The 17,859-nt window shown below is 50.7% G+C and overlaps 2 protein-coding genes across 12 annotated transcripts in view; one reads left to right on the forward strand and one right to left on the reverse strand.

Moving 5' to 3' along the window:
• Positions 1-13,219, reverse strand: part of GTF3C1 (general transcription factor IIIC subunit 1) — a 65,652-nt gene extending 52,433 nt beyond the window's left edge. For 2 of the 3 annotated variants that reach the window (XM_074322763.2, XM_074322765.2), the window contains exons 1-5: positions 12,953-13,214; positions 9,468-9,677; positions 5,213-5,389; positions 4,489-4,632; positions 2,349-2,445 (exon numbers count right to left, since the gene is read on the reverse strand). In XM_074322763.2, the coding sequence (XP_074178864.2) occupies positions 2,349-2,445; positions 4,489-4,632; positions 5,213-5,389; positions 9,468-9,677; positions 12,953-13,173 (849 nt within the window). In that variant the 5' untranslated portion in view covers positions 13,174-13,214. Of the gene's footprint in view, positions 1-2,348; positions 2,446-4,488; positions 4,633-5,212; positions 5,390-9,467; positions 9,678-12,952 lie in introns of all 3 variants that reach the window. The other variant, XM_074322764.2, reaches the window with a different exon arrangement.
• A 176-nt stretch (positions 13,220-13,395) lies between these two features.
• The window catches only part of KATNIP (katanin interacting protein), a 153,885-nt gene continuing 149,421 nt past the window's right edge, over positions 13,396-17,859 (forward strand). For 2 of the 9 annotated variants that reach the window (XM_019754669.3, XM_088801399.1), the window contains exon 1: positions 13,396-13,452. In XM_019754669.3, the coding sequence (XP_019610228.3) occupies positions 13,446-13,452 (7 nt within the window). In that variant the 5' untranslated portion in view covers positions 13,396-13,445. Of the gene's footprint in view, positions 13,485-17,859 lie in introns of all 9 variants that reach the window. The other 7 variants (XM_074322772.2, XM_074322773.2, XM_088801398.1 and 4 more) reach the window with 6 other exon arrangements.

Genomic DNA, 17,859 nt, shown 5'->3' on the forward strand with positions numbered 1-17,859 from the left:
CATACTCCATAAATCGTAAAACCAAATTCGCCGTGTATCTGTGTACCTATCTCGTCCTCCCCCAAACTCCTTCCTCTTTCTGTAGTCTCTCCTTTATTCACACATCCATTCACAACTATTTCCTGAGCCTTTCCCATGGGCCAGGCAGGCTTCCCACGGTGGTGGTGGTGGTGAGAGGTTCAGCAGAGACCGGACAGGGTCCCGGCCTCCCGGCTCTCTGTGCCGGTCCTCGGGCTCCAGCCCACTTCCACGAGGGGAACTCGCCCACGCCAGATGCGACTCCCTCACTCAGCTCTGCATCCTGGCTTTGGTCACTCACCAAGTCCTGCTGGTGTCACCTCCAAAATGTCTCTCAAACACTTCCAGCCAGTCACCCATTCCGGCCTGAGGCTGTGGAGTCCACCTCCCAGCCCCACTTCCCATCTCTCTTTGGGCCACCAGCTCATTTCCTAAACACTTTGCTCTTCTGGCAACTTCTCTGCCTTGGAACTGCCACCGGCACTTTATCAGGCTAAAGGCTGAAGTGCCAACTCCTCCACCTGGTGGTCAAACCTTTCTCCTCTGGCTCCAGCTTTCCGTTCCGGCCACATCTTACCACTCTCGCCCAAGCACCCCGTCGACCTCTAAAACATCCCACAGCCCCCCCAAACCCCAAACCTTGGCTCAAGCCACTCTCCTTTCCCAGAAATGCCATTTCTCCTCCGTCTACTTTGGGAACACTTGACTTTGAAGCCCATCTCAGCAGTGATGTGCTGCATGAAGCTTCTCCTAGTCTGCAGAGAGCACGTCTCTCCTTTCCCAGAGCTCAGACACATCTTCTGAGCAGTTCTCAGCCTAAGTGTGTGCTCACTCCTGCCCCTCTGGTGAGACTGCTCCCTGACAGTGTGACACCAGCCGACCTCCTTCCTTCTTATCATCTTAGTGTGCAGTACGGTTCTGACGCTAAGTACACACTCACTAGAGTTTTTGCTGAATAGAAGAATGAAATCACGTCCTGCAACAGTTAAATCTTGTTGCTTAGTCCACAGTTCTGACCTGAGAGCAGACTAGCCTGGTTTCCCCACCCCCACGTCACTCAGTGAGGCACAGGGTTTCACTCTCCAATGTCTGCATGGGCTGGACAAGAAACAAAGACAAAAGTGGGCAGATACGTTCACGAAGCATGTAGGAATCTTCTTCATTTCTATTAGGGTCTCTCAAGAAGAGACCTTAACAGTCTCCCTTTTATTTTCTACTTTCGATAAAGACTCAGACCGAGAAATATTTCCCTCCTACCACAGACAGCAGTGCACATGCAATGACAAATGGCACTGACTCTGCTTCGGGGTCCGAGAGGTGACAGAAGCAGGGGGCCTGAGGGAGCTGGCCAGCGCACAGCAAGCTCCATCTAACTGTTGTCACAATAGACGAAGGCCCAGGCTCGCCAGAGCTTCTGATATTTCAAGGGAAGCCAGAAATTTAGATTTTTTGTTTTTAAATGTGAAATCTCAATTTTTAAGAAATGCTGAATCAAATTTATTTTCAATGATGTACAGGCCAAATCTGGCCCGCAAGCCTCAGTCTGTAACCTCTGCTTTAAAGAGACGCGGACATGCAATGAATCCAGAGATAGGGAAGAGACCCCCCCACCCCCACCCCAAACAGTGACATTGGAGACTAGCGCCTCACCGATGCAGCAAAGGGGGAGATGGACTATCCTGGTGTCTATGATGAGACTCTAAACCATGTTTTTTTGGGGACTAATTACTGTTACCCCCAAATCTTGACTTTAAATGTGAAGTTTTCAGTTCTGTTTAACCTACAGGGCAATTTTATTTTTCTCCCGTTTCGAATGCTGGCTTTTCTCCTAACTTCCACTGACGGTTGTTCAAATCAGACCGGAAGTGGCGTGACCTCCATGCTTTCTTTCGTTCTCATTTCGTCACGGCCTCTATTCCTGGGCCCAAAGGTGAGGCGGGTCAGTAACTGCTTGTCACCCTGCGTCCTCTCACCGCCTTACCAGTGAAGTCACTCATGGTTCAATAGAAAACCACTGGGACCAAAATGACAAGCTTGATTATGAAAGTAAATCTACATGCCCAGATTTAGCACTCTACATGAACTTTTATAGCAGGTCTTAGGGCAAACCGCAGGGGATAACGGCAGTCAGTCAAGAGCTCGAAGGATGGACCTTAAGGACTCAGGCATTTGTCATTCTGGAAAACAAAGGAAAATCCCGTTTGTTTCTTGGTTAGGGATTGTCTAGTGCACGACAGGGCTCTCCAGTGCAACTCAGTCGGGCTGCACCTGACCAGGAGCGACCCCGGGGGCAGGTGGGTTCAGCCAGCACAGGGAACCGGGCAGCTCACCAGCTCTTCCCGCAGCTTCCCCAGCGTCTCCATCTGGTTGCTCCGAGTGCCGAGCACCGAGGAAAGCTTCTCCATGAGGATGTCGTACTTGCTCCTCCTGGGAGAGACACAAAACGGGTCATCTCCCCAAACTCATTGCTAAAGACCACCTATTTTTGCAAGGCATGATTTCAATGACAACACATCAAACCCTACAGCCTTGGTCTTAGGGCGCCTGAACTTCACAGGTGGAGAGGCCGGGGCTCTGAACCGTCTGGTGACACGGCCAAGGGCACGTAACTAGGGGCAGAGTACAGACTGGACTCTACGGCTAAAACTCACTGAAATGAGTCTTTGAAATGCCCTGTTTGGATAATACCTTAAAGTCTAGGAGGCATTTCACATAGTACCTTACCAATCGCTTGGTGAGGAAGGGCGGGGGTTATTTCGTAAAGCAGCTAAGCTTTCTAAAATTCTTTCTAAAATTTCCTTTAGAAATTTTCTAAATTTCTGAAAGGCCCGTGATGTGAACCGAGGTCTCTCCCCTCTTCACTCGGTCAGGACACCGCTCTGATTCGGACGCCCTGCTTTCTCCCCGACGTCACTGGTGTGATGGACCCCGCCTTCCATTACATTTTTATTGTGCAGTCGCTGTCACAATAAATGCTTCCAAGATAAAGGCCACCAGAGGAAGCTGCTGGGAGGGAGGGATGCAGGGAGGCGCCATGTTGCCAGTGCAGCCGGAAGGAGAGCTGGGCTTTAGCTGCCCACAGGCCACGGGGCAGCGACGACCTATGTATGGGAACCAAAAACTGCACCCACTTCTCCATTTGTACTGCCTCTGGACGAATGGAAGAATAAATGAAGGCAGAAATATTTACCGCGCAGGAACTAGAACCGAGCATGTGTCACGGCCATTTTACAGAAGAGCAAACAGGGGTTCTGAGAGGCCAAGTGACTAGATTTAAATACAGACCCCGACTTGGTCCACTGTTCTCTCTTCTGCCCACAGCTGCCACCCTGGGTTCTTTGTGGCTCTCAGGCTATACACCAGGTATGAGTTTGGTGATAAAAATATTTAACCAACAGATAGTACAGCTAAATAATGAAAGTGTACATGATCAAAGCATCGTTCTCTCTAATGGATTATTTCCCAAACGGGTTTGAAGACAAACTCAGAGTGACACTTTCACTCCTGGAAATCATTAGTTAATAGTCAGTCTACACACGTGTATCAGGCACGTTCTTTGGGCCCATCCCTGTACAGTGGGCACTGGGAACTCTAAGACTTATACTTAGTCCTGAGGTTCACCCCGCCTTTTGGAGGATGCACCTGGCCGCTGGGGAAAGGGCCAGGCCTCCGTCGTTGGGGAGGGGAGTCAGTCAGTCCCTACGGTCCAGGCACGGGGTGACCACTGCTTCCTAACTCCCTGACACTGCCCGCCTCCAGCAGAGAGCACGGGGCCAGGCTCGGGGCTCACAGCTGACACACCCCACGGTCATGGTCATGTATCGTGGGCCCTGCACCAGCTCAAGCCTTTCCCACCCTGCTCTTTGTCCCTCAGAGGTGGAGTGCATGCTGAGACTTCTCTGCAGGGGGTGGAATGTTTCTTTCCCCCATTCCTAGGCGGGTAACTAGTCACCCCAACAGGGAGGGTTACAGAGCCAGAGACTCTGGTTCTCAGAAGGGAAAGTGCATATTTTACCAACGTGATGGAGGACTGATTTCGACACGCAGCTAAGTAGCCACCCCATGTACAGTAACACTCAGTAGCAACTCACCGTCTCACCCACAGGCTGATTATGATGGTTGCATGTCGCAAAAACATGCCAATTTGAAACTGCTACAATGCAACCTCAACACTGTCACTGTAACAAATCAAATTTGGCTTGTTTACCTGTATTTTTACACTCCCCCAAAATTTCACCAAGATATTAACAGTCCAAATTGCTGAGCTGTGCAGTTAAGGCATTTCCCCTCTTCTTTTCTGTATAATTTCCAGGTTTTCTAAATGAGCATGACTTATTTTTCACAATCAGAAAGAGACAGCAAATATCTTTTTAAAACAGCTATAATTGTGTTGTGCTCTGGCCTCTGATTTTTAACAGCATAACACACGTAGCTGTGACACAGACGGAACAGTGTTGGTCACACACACACCTGTCCACGTGAAACCGGTTCAGGAGGAGGAGGATTGAGTGCTGCTGAGCTCCGGTGGGTAATCGGATCACATGTGACTGCATCGTGATAAGCCCATTTTTGTTCAGAATTTTCCTATGATAGTGGAGCTTCCCGGCGTCAACCCTGGAGGAGAGGAAGACGGCGGGTAGTGACCTTTTGCTCTGTCGGTTGCTTTCACCCACCCATGTAGAGTGCCTCTCACCAGAGACACACGCCTCCTACCCAGACAATCTGAGGGAACAGACATTATGGGACAACAGCCTTGGAAAGAACAGCCAGGCCTGGGAGCAGGCGCCAGGCCTCCGGGAGGGGGCGGGGGGAGGAGAGGCCGGGGAAACAGTGCGGGAAGGGATGGCTGGGGTGGGGGACAGTACAGAGGCTGAACAAATATGAGGTCATCAGATATGGATCTCTAACCCCGCAGTGGCCAGTAACTTGGGTGACCATACTTCCTGGTTTGCCACCTGGTCCCCACTTACACCCATTTCCTTGGTGTCCCTTCTGGTCAGCTCCACCATCCACTCCCAAAATGTCTGGTTTGGACAATAACCTATATGGTCCACCTAGCGTCTCTGTGCTCCCTGTCACCATGGGCTGAGGACTCCCGAGGTGGCAGGGATTAGGAGAATGGGGGGAGAGGTCAGCGGGGCACGATGATCAGGGGGGCCCATTGTTTGAGGGAGAGAAGCAAACCACAGCGTACTTGAAAGCCGTGCTGTGCAGGTCTCGCTGGAGCTCCCCTTGCCAGCGGGAGCGGCCCAGTCGCTCCAGAATGCAGTAGGAGAAGTCAGGGAGCTTCAGGTCGGGGTCCCCCTCCAGTCCTATCAAGGCCCGATAGCGCATGTCCTGGGAGGCCACGATGACCAGCTTCTTCCCCCACCTGCAGTCAGACACAACCACACAGAGAAATAACAATTGGAAGAAGATTGAAAGACAAAAACATAGCACCTTGGAAAATCGCCCTGTTCTGCTTCGAGGTCCACAAACCCCCAGCTTAGCCCGTTTCAGTCTCCGTGCTGCACGGGTTCAGGGGGAGCAGAGCCCACGTCGTGCTTTCCTTGCTTCAGGCCCTCCCAGGCCGGGCCGGGCACGCAGGCCCAAACCCCATGCCCCGCGAGGGCCTGGGACGTCCCAGACGCTGTCCCCGTCCTCGCCCTGGCCCACAGCAGCCGCTTCCTCTCCTGGCAGCGCTTCCCCAGCGTCTTTAAGCGACGCGCTCTTTTCATCGTTCAGGTCACTGCTCAGATGTCAACTCCTTAGGCCTCCCTCAAATGGTACCTCTGGCCATTTCCTTCTTCTTCACAGCACCTAGAGCTCCACCTCTTTTAGGGGAGACATCCTTGTCACTCCCCCTTTCAAACAGAAGCCCTGTAAGAGGCAGACTTGTCCCCCAGGACACACGCAGTGCCTCCAAGGATGCTGGGGCACAGCTGGAGCTCTGTGAGATGGATGAGCCAGCCTCCCGCACTGGATGGATAAAGCAAATCTCAGAGTCTGACACACTCAGCTGTGTCGTCAGGGGCCTGCTGTGTGCTGAAGGCCAGGCCTTGGGCAAATCCTTAGCTTTTCCCACGGACTTGGTGCGTGAAAAAGAATGTCTAGAAAGTAACCACGGCCCCGAGAGACCCGGCTGAGGATACTGATTCTTCTGCTGAGGCCTGATGGGCCCCACCACTTCAGGCTGAGGCTCCGCTGCAAGGCCGCGCCTGGAACTAAACGCAGGCCTTGGGCAGACTGTCGCCCTCCATTCACACTCCTGGGGCCCGGGCCGCAGCAGAGACCCCACGCAGGTGTGCAGGCAGAATCCACCACTCACTCACTCACTCCTTGACATCAAGCTGCACCCGGTCGGAGGAGCTCCCTTTCCTGGATGAATGAGTCACCGAGGGTCCCTAGGTAAGGCCCACGGGCTTGGCCAGTCCCACTTATCCTAGCCCGTTGCTTACAGACGCCTGACCCCGAGCTCTGCCTTCAGTCACATCTCTCAGTCTGACTCTTTTCCTTTCACTCAGATAACTCGCTTCCACCACCACCCGGCACAAGGAGAAAGGTCTTCAGTTTAACTTCCCACAGCTTCCTCGCATTGTCTGTGACCTATACCTAGCCCTCTGCAGCTCATGAAGCCTGCACAGTCCATCGTCAAAAACAATGTGGCTGTGAACACACGGGACAGAGAGTCCACTGCCTGTGTCTGCATGTAGCAAACCCAGGGCCTATGCTCGCTCGTCTCAGAACAGGCTCATTAAGTTACATGGGAAGAGGTCAGTCGAGAAAAGAAAGTTTGAAAACGGGGGAACTGATTTGCTGGTTTAAAAATGTGCTCAGGGGTGGCCGGTTAGCTCTGTTGGTTAGAGCGTGGTGCTGGTAGCACCAAGATTGCCGGTACGGTCTCCGCATGGGCCACTGTGAGCTGTGCTCTCCTTAAAAAAAAGAAAAAAAGTACTCAGACCAGTTTCCTTCCCAGGATTATCTGCAGACACAACGACTCCTGCTAAGCTCAGTCTGCGGGCTGGAGTCATCACACAGCTTATCAAATATGGACTAAGCGCTATGCAAAGTACCAGAGGTACCAAGATAAGTAAAAATGGTATCTACCTACAAGGAGCTCAGTCACTGAAAGAGACAGGCAAGAACATTGCTCTATGGTTGACGTGACAACAGCAGTGACACAGAGCAGCTCTGGTGGCCAAGGCTATCAAATGACAGGTATGAGGACCACCAAGGTAAGCCTACGTGCGTGACTACAGCGTGTGCATAATAATTAGGGAAAACTCTCCAAGAAGGCGATTCTTGAGTTAGCAGTCAGCCGGGTGGGTGAAGGGTAAGGAAGCAGGGTTTGGAAGGTTCCAGGTACATGAAGGGACATGCGAGTTGTGGGAGGCGAGTTGTGTAGCATGGCGGCAAGTCTGGGGGGTGGCAAGTTAGAAAGCATAAGAAAGGGAAGCTTGAGAGGCCAGCGGGAGACCACGTCCTGAATGGCCTTTGGATGCCACGTTGTGGAGTTTCGATTCCGCGGCACAGGTCAGGGGTTACAACGTCCGACCCACACGGGCAGACAGTCAACATGCAGTTGTAGGCCCACTTGGTGCCAGGCATCGTCTAGATCCTAGAGCTATGGCCCTCAAGAGTTTCCAGTCCTGTGAGGAAAGAGTGACAGACACAACACTTAAGACCGTTTTTGGTACTGAAAAGAGTAATATGATGGTGTCTGGGCAACGGGGAGCCTTTGTGAGGAGCTGAATTGAAGGCTGACAGAGAAGGAGGGGGTGTGAAAGCCGAGACAGGCGGGACCACCTGGGCCATTGCTCTGGGGCAGAACTCGGCCCGCGTGTTCAGGCTGCAGCATCGTGGAAAGCGGGGCAAGCAGAGGGGCTGAGGTCAGGCCGCTGGGCGGGTATGAGCTGGGTCCTGCAGTGCCCAATGGGCCATCGGCAGGTTGTGGGGAACTGGGCGGGGCACATCTCAAAGGCGCCCCGTAAAAATTCAGTCCCGTGGCAGCTGGACCTTGCGATGTTTCAAGAGAAGCGAGGAAGCCAGACTTTTAAACAGTAGCAATGGAGTTAAATGTAAAACAAACAAAACAGCATGCTGACTAAATAAAGTGCGTCCGAGGGCAGATTTGGCCAGTTTGAAACCTGCCCTAAGTGACCAAGCCACTACATATCAGTCCACCTTAAAAACAACCAACTTCCACGTAATGTAGAGAGTTAGAAAGAGGAGAGACAGCACACAGGGAGATAGTCAGGGGACCACTGCATTAATTTGAGTCCAAAGGGGGGGGGGGGTCTGAGGAAACAGGACTTGTGGCCAATTGAACGCAGAACTCAGGGAGAGCAGGGCTCAAGGAGTCTCACGCGTATGCCTACGCAGCCCGGTGCGTGGGCTACCCCAGGCCGGAATAAAGAAACCAGAGGGGGAAGAGAAGGAAGAGAAGGCCGGTTTGGGGGACAGCAGAGTGAGTTATGCTCTGACTTCTGGGCAAACTGGGTAAGAGGGGCAGGACACTGAGACATCACACGTGGCGCTTGGGAGAGGGCCTGGGGAGGCGACAGCGCCCTTGGGAGCCGCCAACATTGAAGGGGTGGGAGGAAGTTGGGAGTCCACAAAGGAGCAGGTGAGGATTAGCTAGAACAGCAAAACAAAACAGAGCAGGAAGCCACAGGGCAAAACCTTCAAAAGTGCCTAACGCTATCGAGGGGTCAAGGAGAGAAAGGGGCTGACAGTGTCTGAGGCTTGTTAACAGGGATCTTGGAGGACGAGACTTGAGAAGAGGCAGAAGAGGACGAGATAAAGGCAGAAACCAGGACCCAGTGGGCAGTGGAGGGGAAAGCAGGCAAAGAGGGACAAAGAGTGAGTGTAGCTACTTCTTCCAACACAGCACGGCTGTCGCCACAGGCGAGTGAGCCGGAGTTACAGGGGATCTGAGCAGCTCAGGAGACGGTCCTGCTGTAAGAGGGGCAGGTCACGTGAATGTGCTGAGGACAGAACCCCAGCAGACAGACAGGCAGAGACGGAGAATCATGGAGAAAGAGGAACTAACTGACAGAGGTAGGAAACAGCATGAGATGGGAGCGGGGCTGGGGCTGGAGGGGGGAGGAGAAACGCCGGAGAAGCACTCCACCTCAGCCACCTTCACAGGGCTACCCTTTCTCACCTCCTCTAACCCTAAATCACAGGGCCCAGCTTGGGCACAGAACGAAAGGCACAATCCAGATGGCAGCTGCCTGCTCTGCCCGCCTGTGCTAGGACTGTGGACACAAACGGAAAGAAAGGCAGCCCCCCATCACCCCCCACCCCGCTGAGGAAAATGAGCCCCAACAGGAGCAGAGCGAAGAGGGGAGAGGACTGGCTTAGGGGGGGATGACACGGAGGCTGCAGACCGGTCCTGGGGCTTTGACCACACGCTGCCTGCAAAGCGGGAAGAATCCCAGGAGTTTCTGGGGGTCCAAATCAGTTACCTGCCAAAGGCTTCCTCCATTGTACAGCGGGGCTGCAAAGCCTTCGTCCGGATGTCATTGGTAATGTTTTTCCTCTCCTTAAAGTACCGGCAGGAGCCCTGGATGCCGTCCTTGTTCTCGAGGATCATATGGATGGGGTAGACATCCTCCAGAGGGACCGGGTCCCTCCTGGACTCCAAAATCCCAGTTTCCAAATCGATTTCTTCATACCTAAGGAGGAAAGTGCAAAGAGGGGACCACAGCTCAGCTTCAGACTTAGCACCTCATGGGCATGTTCTGACAACCTCCAGCAGAGATCAGAGAGGGAGCGAGATCCCCAGTCTTCCTGCCTTACAAATGCACAAGCAGTGTTCTCTGCCCCAGAAAACAGACCTTTCCAGGAGCCCCTCAACCCACTCCGGAAGTGGAATGCTGGAACTGGAATCACCATACTGGCCCCAGCCCTGGCCTTTTGGCTTTCCTCCCAATCTGGGGCCTTGTCTCCAAACCACCAGGCTGGGTAATGATTCAAGGTTTTCCTCCTTCAGATGTCATCGTTCCATCTCTCTTTAGTTACCGCTCTAGGAATCTTCATCCATTTTGTACAGTTTCAAATTACCACTTGCATGTTAACAATTCTCACCATTGAATCCTCAATCAATACTGTTTTTTCCCCGAACATCAGTCCTGCTAAACACCTCAAATTCAGTGAAATCAAAACCAAAGTTATGCCGGCCTCTCCCACAAGTCCCTTCTCGGCACCACATTCTCTCAGTCGCCTCTTATCAACCCCAGAGAGACCGCTGTTGCCTTGTGTTTCTTCTTTTTTCCAGGCAGCCAAGTTTTTCAAGTCTCCTTAGAAATCTTGCTCCCATCCTGCACCGGTCTAGTTGAGGCCAAATTCCTCATACACTTTTCAACCCTTTCTTGCTCGCCTTCTCTGTGACCTCTGCACAGTTTAACCCTCCATTCTCAGGTCACCTCTTCCCCAGCTTCCAGGACACCATTCTGGGCTGCTGCCGCCCTCGTCTCGCCAGCCGCACCTTCCCAGTCTTCTTTCGAAGGTTCCGAGTCCCCCATCCAGCCTTTACATGGGGTGCACCTCACCTCTTAAGGTTTCTAATCACACTACACCCTCTTTCATGGATGATCCTAGCCAACAGCTTTATCTTACATTAATTTTTGCTTCAAAAGACGCATTAGAGCTGATGGTCCGGCTAGGTCTTATTTTCAGGAAAAGACGGTACCAGCCCTAAGGGATCGCTCCATGTGACTAGCTTTGTCCCTCCCTCTGACCTGCTTTCACTCCCAAGAAACCAGATGTTTACTAAACAGAATCTCCGCTTGCATAACCCCAAGCAACCGCAGACACAATGTGTCTCAGGATACATTCAGCACCTTCCCCGCCTCCCCCCAAACGCAACCATTTTGCTGCCCTTCTGTGTTCCTACCACACTGAAGGGCATCAGTATTCACCCAGGTCCCCGAACATCAGGAACCAGAGGGCATCACCTTTGATTCTGACTTTTCTTTATACCCCACATCCAATCAGTCACCAAACCATCCTGATTCTTCTTCCCCCGTCTTGATTCCATTTGCCTCTTCAGTCTCACCCTCTCTGTGGTCAGCTAAACCATGACTGGTAGTGCGTGATTGGATTACCGCAAATCTCTCAACTTCTCTCTTTGCCCCTAGACTAACCCTCCCTTCAGAGGCTTCCAACTCTTTTAACGTGTTGCTTACGGATCATGAGAATCTTCGGGTTTTTTTCTGAGCCATGCGTTAAGGACGGATAACGAGAATTCTCGTTTTTACTGTTGACTCTTTTCACTTTGCACATTTCATTGAATTATTTGTGTTTCGCTAATAACGAAGGAAGCTGCTTTCTGCAATATCACACAAGGAGGGATTACTAACATCATAGGTGAGTAAATCCTAAAAAATTCCATAGAAAAATAATAAATGACATAGAAGCATTTACGCTTTAAAGAGAAGAGTGCATTTTAAAGTAGTTTCTTTTAAAAACCTGCCGGAACAGAGGGGTATGAGGGATTTAAACCCCGCCGTACGCAACGTGTTAAGTGGATGGAAAGACCATGGATAAACTCTCCAGTCCACTTTGGTTAAGGACAGAGTGGATTCTGTACCTGGACTTCCTGGATTCAAATTCTGGGTTATGCCCTCGCTGGTTGATGACCCTGAACAAATCACTTAACCTCTGCACTTCAGACAATGGGGATAATAATATATACTCCCTACAGTTGTAAAAAACAACTTGCTGTATGCCAGGCTCTTACAACAGTCCCAGTTCACAATAAGCACATATAGACGTCAACTGTTATTCCTCATGCTCTGCCTCTGGTTCCGCATTTCAACCAAACTTACTTTTCGTCTTCCAGGCTTTCCCATTTGTTCTCTGTCCAGAATACTCTGCCAAGTGGCCATCGAAATCCAACCTTTCAGCCTTGTTCTGGACAGTATTACCTCTGGGAAACTCTCCTCTCCCGCACAGTATGGTTTAAAAGCACAGACTTTGGAGACAAATGGCCTGGCTTCAAGGCAACACTCATTTCCTTGTAATTGCCATAACTTTGGTCAGGTTACTTAAACTCTGACTGTGTCCTCTTCTGCAAAATGGGAAGATAACAGCACCCACCTGACAGGGGCACTGGGAGGATGGAGTGAGTGTAATATCCTGAAGTTCCCAGAACAGGCTCTTAGAATGGTATATGCCAGACCAATCATAAACACTCGATAAATGCTAGCTGTTATTATTATTATTGCTAAACTTGTTGTTACGAAGCTCTCTAGTTGTCTTAGGGCCTCTAGTCCAGCACAGAACGAATGCCCCATATCGGTTTGTTGAACACAACTGTCTCTAATCTTTTTTTTTTTTTTAATTTTTTATTGGGGAACAGTGTGTTTTTCCAGGGCCCATCAGCTCCAAGTCAAGTCGTTTTTCAATCTAGTTGTGGAGGACGCAGCTCAGCTCCAAGTCAAGTCTTTGTTTTCACTCTAGTTGTGGAGGGCGCAGCCCACTGGCCCATGTGGGAATCCAACCGCAGGCCCTGGTGTTACCAGCACCGCGCTCTAACCGACTCAGCCAATCCGCCAGCCCTCAACTGTCTCTAATCTTGATCTGACTGCCTTCCCACTCCAAGCCTACCTTCCACTTTAGAGGAAATACTCTTTGAAGCTGGAAGGATATCCCCCCAATCCTGCTCGCGATCACCCCAAACATACGCATGGACATAATGGGACAGCAGCAGACGACCCCCTAAATCCATCAGCCGATGACGCCCAACTCCATAAGGCGCCTGGGCCCTGCCAGGCCCGAGGGACCCCAAATAAGCGTTACCCCGCGCCCATCGACAAACTGCCGGTTCTCTGTCGGCTCCACTCCTTTCCTCCGCCCCCTCCCGGCAGAATCTGGTCCCCTCCCTGCTCCGTCAGACCCCTGGCCCTGAGCTTGTCCGCCCGCCCGCCCGCAGGGCCAAGCCGCTGACCGGTCCTGGAGCTGGAGGTCCGGTCGCTCCCGAGGTTCCGCATAGAAGCTGATGCCCGGGTGCGTGGCCAGCGCCCTCCACAGAAACTCCTGCGTGTAGGGCTCCAAAGGCAGAGGGAAGGGCGGCACTCGCGTCTCCAGACGGCTCCACAGCGCGGGCAGACAAAGACCATCGAGCCCCTCCAGGGCCACCTCATCCAACAACGACTCCAGCGCGTCCATTGCTATCGCAGTGCAGCGCCTGCGCACCACGCCGCTCAGCGCCCCGGCCCAGTGCGCATGCGCACAACGACCCGCAGCCCCCCGGGAGGCGGGCCGGACCCGGCGACCGGAGGAGGAGTTCCAGCGCTCCTGCGTGACGTCACTCCCCTTGGGGGCGGGCTCAGTCAGGGGAGCTCCACCGCCATTGGTTCGGAAACCCACAGTAACCAGGGGAACTGCAAACAGTGCAGAGGCCGCTTCCGGTTTCGCACCCGGAACCGCCGCCTCTAGGGATGGATGGTGAGTGTCCGTGGGCCCCTCGGAGAAGTCAGGTAGTTACCCTCCCATCCCCCCCGGGCAGAATCCTAGGCCACAAACTCCTGGGCCATCACTGCCTGACCCTCGGTGGCCTCCGGTCTGAGGGACGGGGAGCCTAGGGGTCGGGGGAGGGGCGACGAAGCTGGGGGGTGTGGTCAGTGTTTGGCTCCTTTGCCGAGCGGTGCTCGTGGGGGAACCCGGTACTGGCCGTGGGCTCAGCGAAGGGGTTTAGGGTGGGAAGGGAGAAGTGGAGGTCTGAGGAGGGTCTTGTGTGTCCTACGAGTGGGTATTGTTACCCGAGAGTGGGCCCTTCTCCGAGCGACGTCCAGGCTTGGTTCTCACCCCGCGGGTCCCGCCGGGCGGAGTCCGGGCCGGATTCCCAGGCTGGGGTGGAACCCGGGCCTTGGAGCAAAGCTGGGATCTCCGGCGCTCTGGCTGCCGGACCAAGGGCGCTCTTAGGCGCCGTGTCCAGGTTCTTGGCAACTCCGGCACAGAATTGAACGAGATACCGAGGTCAAGTGGTGAAAGAGCAGTTTATTAGAAGAAAAAGCACACTCCAAAGGGTGTGGAGTGGGCCCCCGAGCAAAGGCAAGGCTGGCGCGACTGAAAGGCGGTGACTGGGCAGGACTTGGAGTTTTTATCCCCTTTTTTTCCCCTCTAGAATGGGCTGTTCCTTTCTGGGCATGGGACCACTTGATTGACACCTGTGATTGACAACAGGCTATTACCTCATCTTTTTAGGCTGCGCATGTTCCTTCCCAGAATCAATCTGTTATAATGAACTTCTGGGCGTATGTATGATATTATAACGATCCTTTACTAAGGCCCAGGTGAAATGAATGTTGTTCTGGCCTTTACTGCGCAGGTGTGAGTGGCCGGTTTAATCTAGTTGGATAATTTGTACCCATTTGTTCCATGTAGGGGTAGATAATTACAATGAAAAGGGGAAGTTTTGGAGAGAGGGGAGGTCTTTTGGATGGTAATGGAGAAACCAAATGCCTGTCTCTAACTGCCTGCCTTGTTTTCCCCTTGAGAGATGTGATCCCCATCGAATCTCTATAGGAAGTTGAGGGACAGGAGGTTTTTCACGCGGGGTGGCCTGTGGGGTCTCAGCTCCCGCTCCCCACATGAGAACGCAGGGCATGGTGAGGCCAAAAAGGAACACCCACGGAGCCATAGCTAGGGGAGTCACACCACTATATTCTCGCTGGCGGCTGGGTTGGAGAAAAAGGAGGCGGGGGCCACACCGTTCGCAACCCTCACTGCACCGCTTGCAGGCTCAGCCACCATCTTCTTGCTAGCCCCCATTTTTTGTTAGCATAGCCACAGCAGCTATATTAGTGGCCAATGGCTCACTGGTTACAGCTGACGGCCAACTAGCCACAGCTGATGGCCATCCAATCACAGTTGATGGCCATTTACTAGCTGAGCCAGCACTTTTCCACGTGAGGCCGAGAGCCTGGAAACTGCACTCCTGGCTCTGTCCCCACAGGGTCTTTTCTTCTGTATCTGCTCCTGCTGGGCAGGGGCATAGAGCTGTCTCTACCTATTGGGGATTCACAGAACTCTTGCCCTGTCTGATCTTAGATGAGAGGAGTGGTCCCGAGATCCACCTGGAAGACCGTGTTGGCTTCTTTGGTTGGGACTGGTGATCTTGCTGGGGTATCCTCTGTATCCCCAAGGCCCCTAAATGAGGAAAAATAGATTTTAATTAATAAATTTCTTAAGAGCAGAGCTCAAAGCTATTGGTGCAGGGTGGCTAAGTGATGAAAAGTCAGCTCTTATGGAGCCTGTGGCCATTCAGTTGGTCACTCAGGTGGCATCAGTTGTCCAGGAGCTGGGCCCGGAATGGGTTAGAAAAAACATTAGGCTTCAATGATTACAATCAACAAGTATAAATCACAAGTTTTAGGGTAATTATTTAAAGCAGGAGGTAGGAGATAAGAAAGTGGGGAAAAGGAGACTTAAGAAAAAGGGAACTTAAAATCGCTATAGGAAAGAAAATTTAAAGTTTTTTAGTGGCGGGGAGGGCTACTCGCTTGGCCCGTATCATTTCCCACCTGTTCATATGTTATGTAGATTTAAGCTGGAGCCAGGAGTGGATCCCATACAGGTGCAAAACCTCTCCCAAGTCACAGAGCCAGCGCTGGGGTGAAGTAAATGGAAGCATTGAAACTGGTCTGCATAGTAAATGTATAGGAAGCAGGATCATTAAAAGGCAAAGAAAGAAAAGAAAGCTTTTAAAAAGACCAGAGAGCCAAAGAAAAAGGGATCTTAAAATCTCTATAGTGAGGGGTCTCTCCCATATCAGTATGGGGGTAGGTAAGCGTCCTGTGGGGAGAGAAGTCACCAGCTGCTGAAAATGGGACTCGGTAAGGGGCGTGGAGGGGACTAGGGAATGCTCTCTGTGCTTCGATGTTAATAAGGGTCACTGATCAGTGCCAGGAACTCAGTAAATGCCGTCAAGCCACACCTTGCGACGCCGCGTAACAGCCCTTTGATTCGAGTGTTATCCCATTTCACACATGAGAAAACTGAAGCTCAGAGAAGTTGAATAACTTGCCCCAAATCAGCCAGCCAGCAAGTGGCAGAGTGAGCAAGGAACCCAGACACGTTGTCTCTGGAACTGAGTGGTGGGGTCTGAGATTGTGAAGAGAGTTTAGAGGCCCTTTCATTCCAGAGGCTACAAATGCAGATTACTGCAGGAGCAAGTTAGTGGGCTGAACTGGGCTGTGACTAAAAAGCAATTTCTTCTTCTGAAAGGGAAGCTTCTCATGTAGCTCCAACCAATTATTTTCCTGGCGCACTTTTCAAAATACCGTGTGGGCCAAGGTCAGATGCCAGCTGTGGCCCCCCATGGAGGGGGTCCCTGATTAGAAGCATGGAACTGACAATTGGAAGCGATCTAAAACTAGGCTACTCTGATAACTCATTTTGTAGATGGGGAGGCTAATATCTAGAGAGACTGTGCTAGAAGCCAGGTGACTTTCCTCATTTTACCACTCTCCCTCACTTCTGGAGAATTTGTTCTTTTTTGATATCCACTTAATGCAGCGTGGAAATTTTTTTTTTTTTACTTGAACAATCTTAGGTGCTTAAAAGACGACTTTGCCCTTTGTACTTCCGAGGTGCTATAAAAAGGTCATTTGCCAGACTGCCGTGTGGAAAGGTCAATTCTCAAATCTCTTTGGTCTCAGGATGCCTTTATAGTCTTACCTCAAAAGAGCTTGTTTATGTATATTCTAGCTATGGTATTTACCATGTCAGAAATTAAAGCTGAGAAAATCTTAAAGCATTCATTGATCAGTTCATTTAAACAACAATAAATCCATTACTTCTGAACATAAATAATACTTTTTCATGAAAAACAGCTGTTATCCTTCCCCCCAGTTAGTAGGAAGAGTGGCATTATTTTACATTTCCTCAAATCTCTTTAGCGTCTGGTTAAATAGAAAGCAGCTAGAGTCTCATTTCTGCTTCAGCAACTAGACTGTTGTGCTGTTATTTTGGCTGCTGTATTTGAAGAAAATTAGGCCTCACAAATACACAGTTAGAACAGGGAGTGTTTTAATTGCCTGTTCAGACAACTATACGTTCTTTGATACTTTACCAAAACTTAGCAAGTTGTAGTGGCTTGGAGGTGAGTCACAATGTGGCAGCTGAAATCATATCGGTGAACTTTTGTACTCTGTTACATTAAAATCCATTGGTCTATCTTGCTCTTCCACTGAATGTTTTACTCAGGTGTGGTTTTATAACCTTAGGCATTGGTCATTTGGAAAAATTATTACTTCATTGAGTTATGCAAATCTTCCAAATCTTGACATTGGAAATTTCATTACACAATATCAAATGGCATATTACTACACCATATCAAAAAAAAATCACATTCATTAGTATCACCACTCTTTTATTTTTTTAAATGGGTTTAAGTATTGGAAAGCTATTAAACTCAAGGGAGGAGTGGAAACAAGTTTTCTACTTGTTTTAACTTGAAAGCTTGAATTTTATCATTGGCAACAAATACTGTCAGTTGTTTCCTAAAAGTGAAAGGCTCATGTCTTTCATATTTGAAAAAAATGTCTGCCAAATATCCAAATCTGAATAACTATAGTTTGTCTGTTAGCTGTTCTTTCAAGTAAAAATGACATTCTGTATAATATGTGGCTAGTTCAGCTGGCAACTCACACAGGTGTTTTGTGGGATCAACCATTGTACTTTGGCAAAATCACACATCGCGTGTACTTTTCATCTTACACAGAATATTTACAAATGTGTGCTCATGTGTCTAGCTTTAATACAGTTGATTTTTCCTGTTTCATCAGGACATTCTTAAATGAAAATGTTATTTTGTTTGTTTTATTGTGAGTACATGGCTGAAAACAGAAT

The sequence above is a fragment of the Rhinolophus sinicus genome, chromosome 10 (genome assembly GCF_057876585.1).
Source record: "Rhinolophus sinicus isolate RSI-liver-muscle chromosome 10, RSI-T2T, whole genome shotgun sequence".
NCBI classification, from domain to species: Eukaryota; Metazoa; Chordata; class Mammalia; order Chiroptera; family Rhinolophidae; genus Rhinolophus; species Rhinolophus sinicus.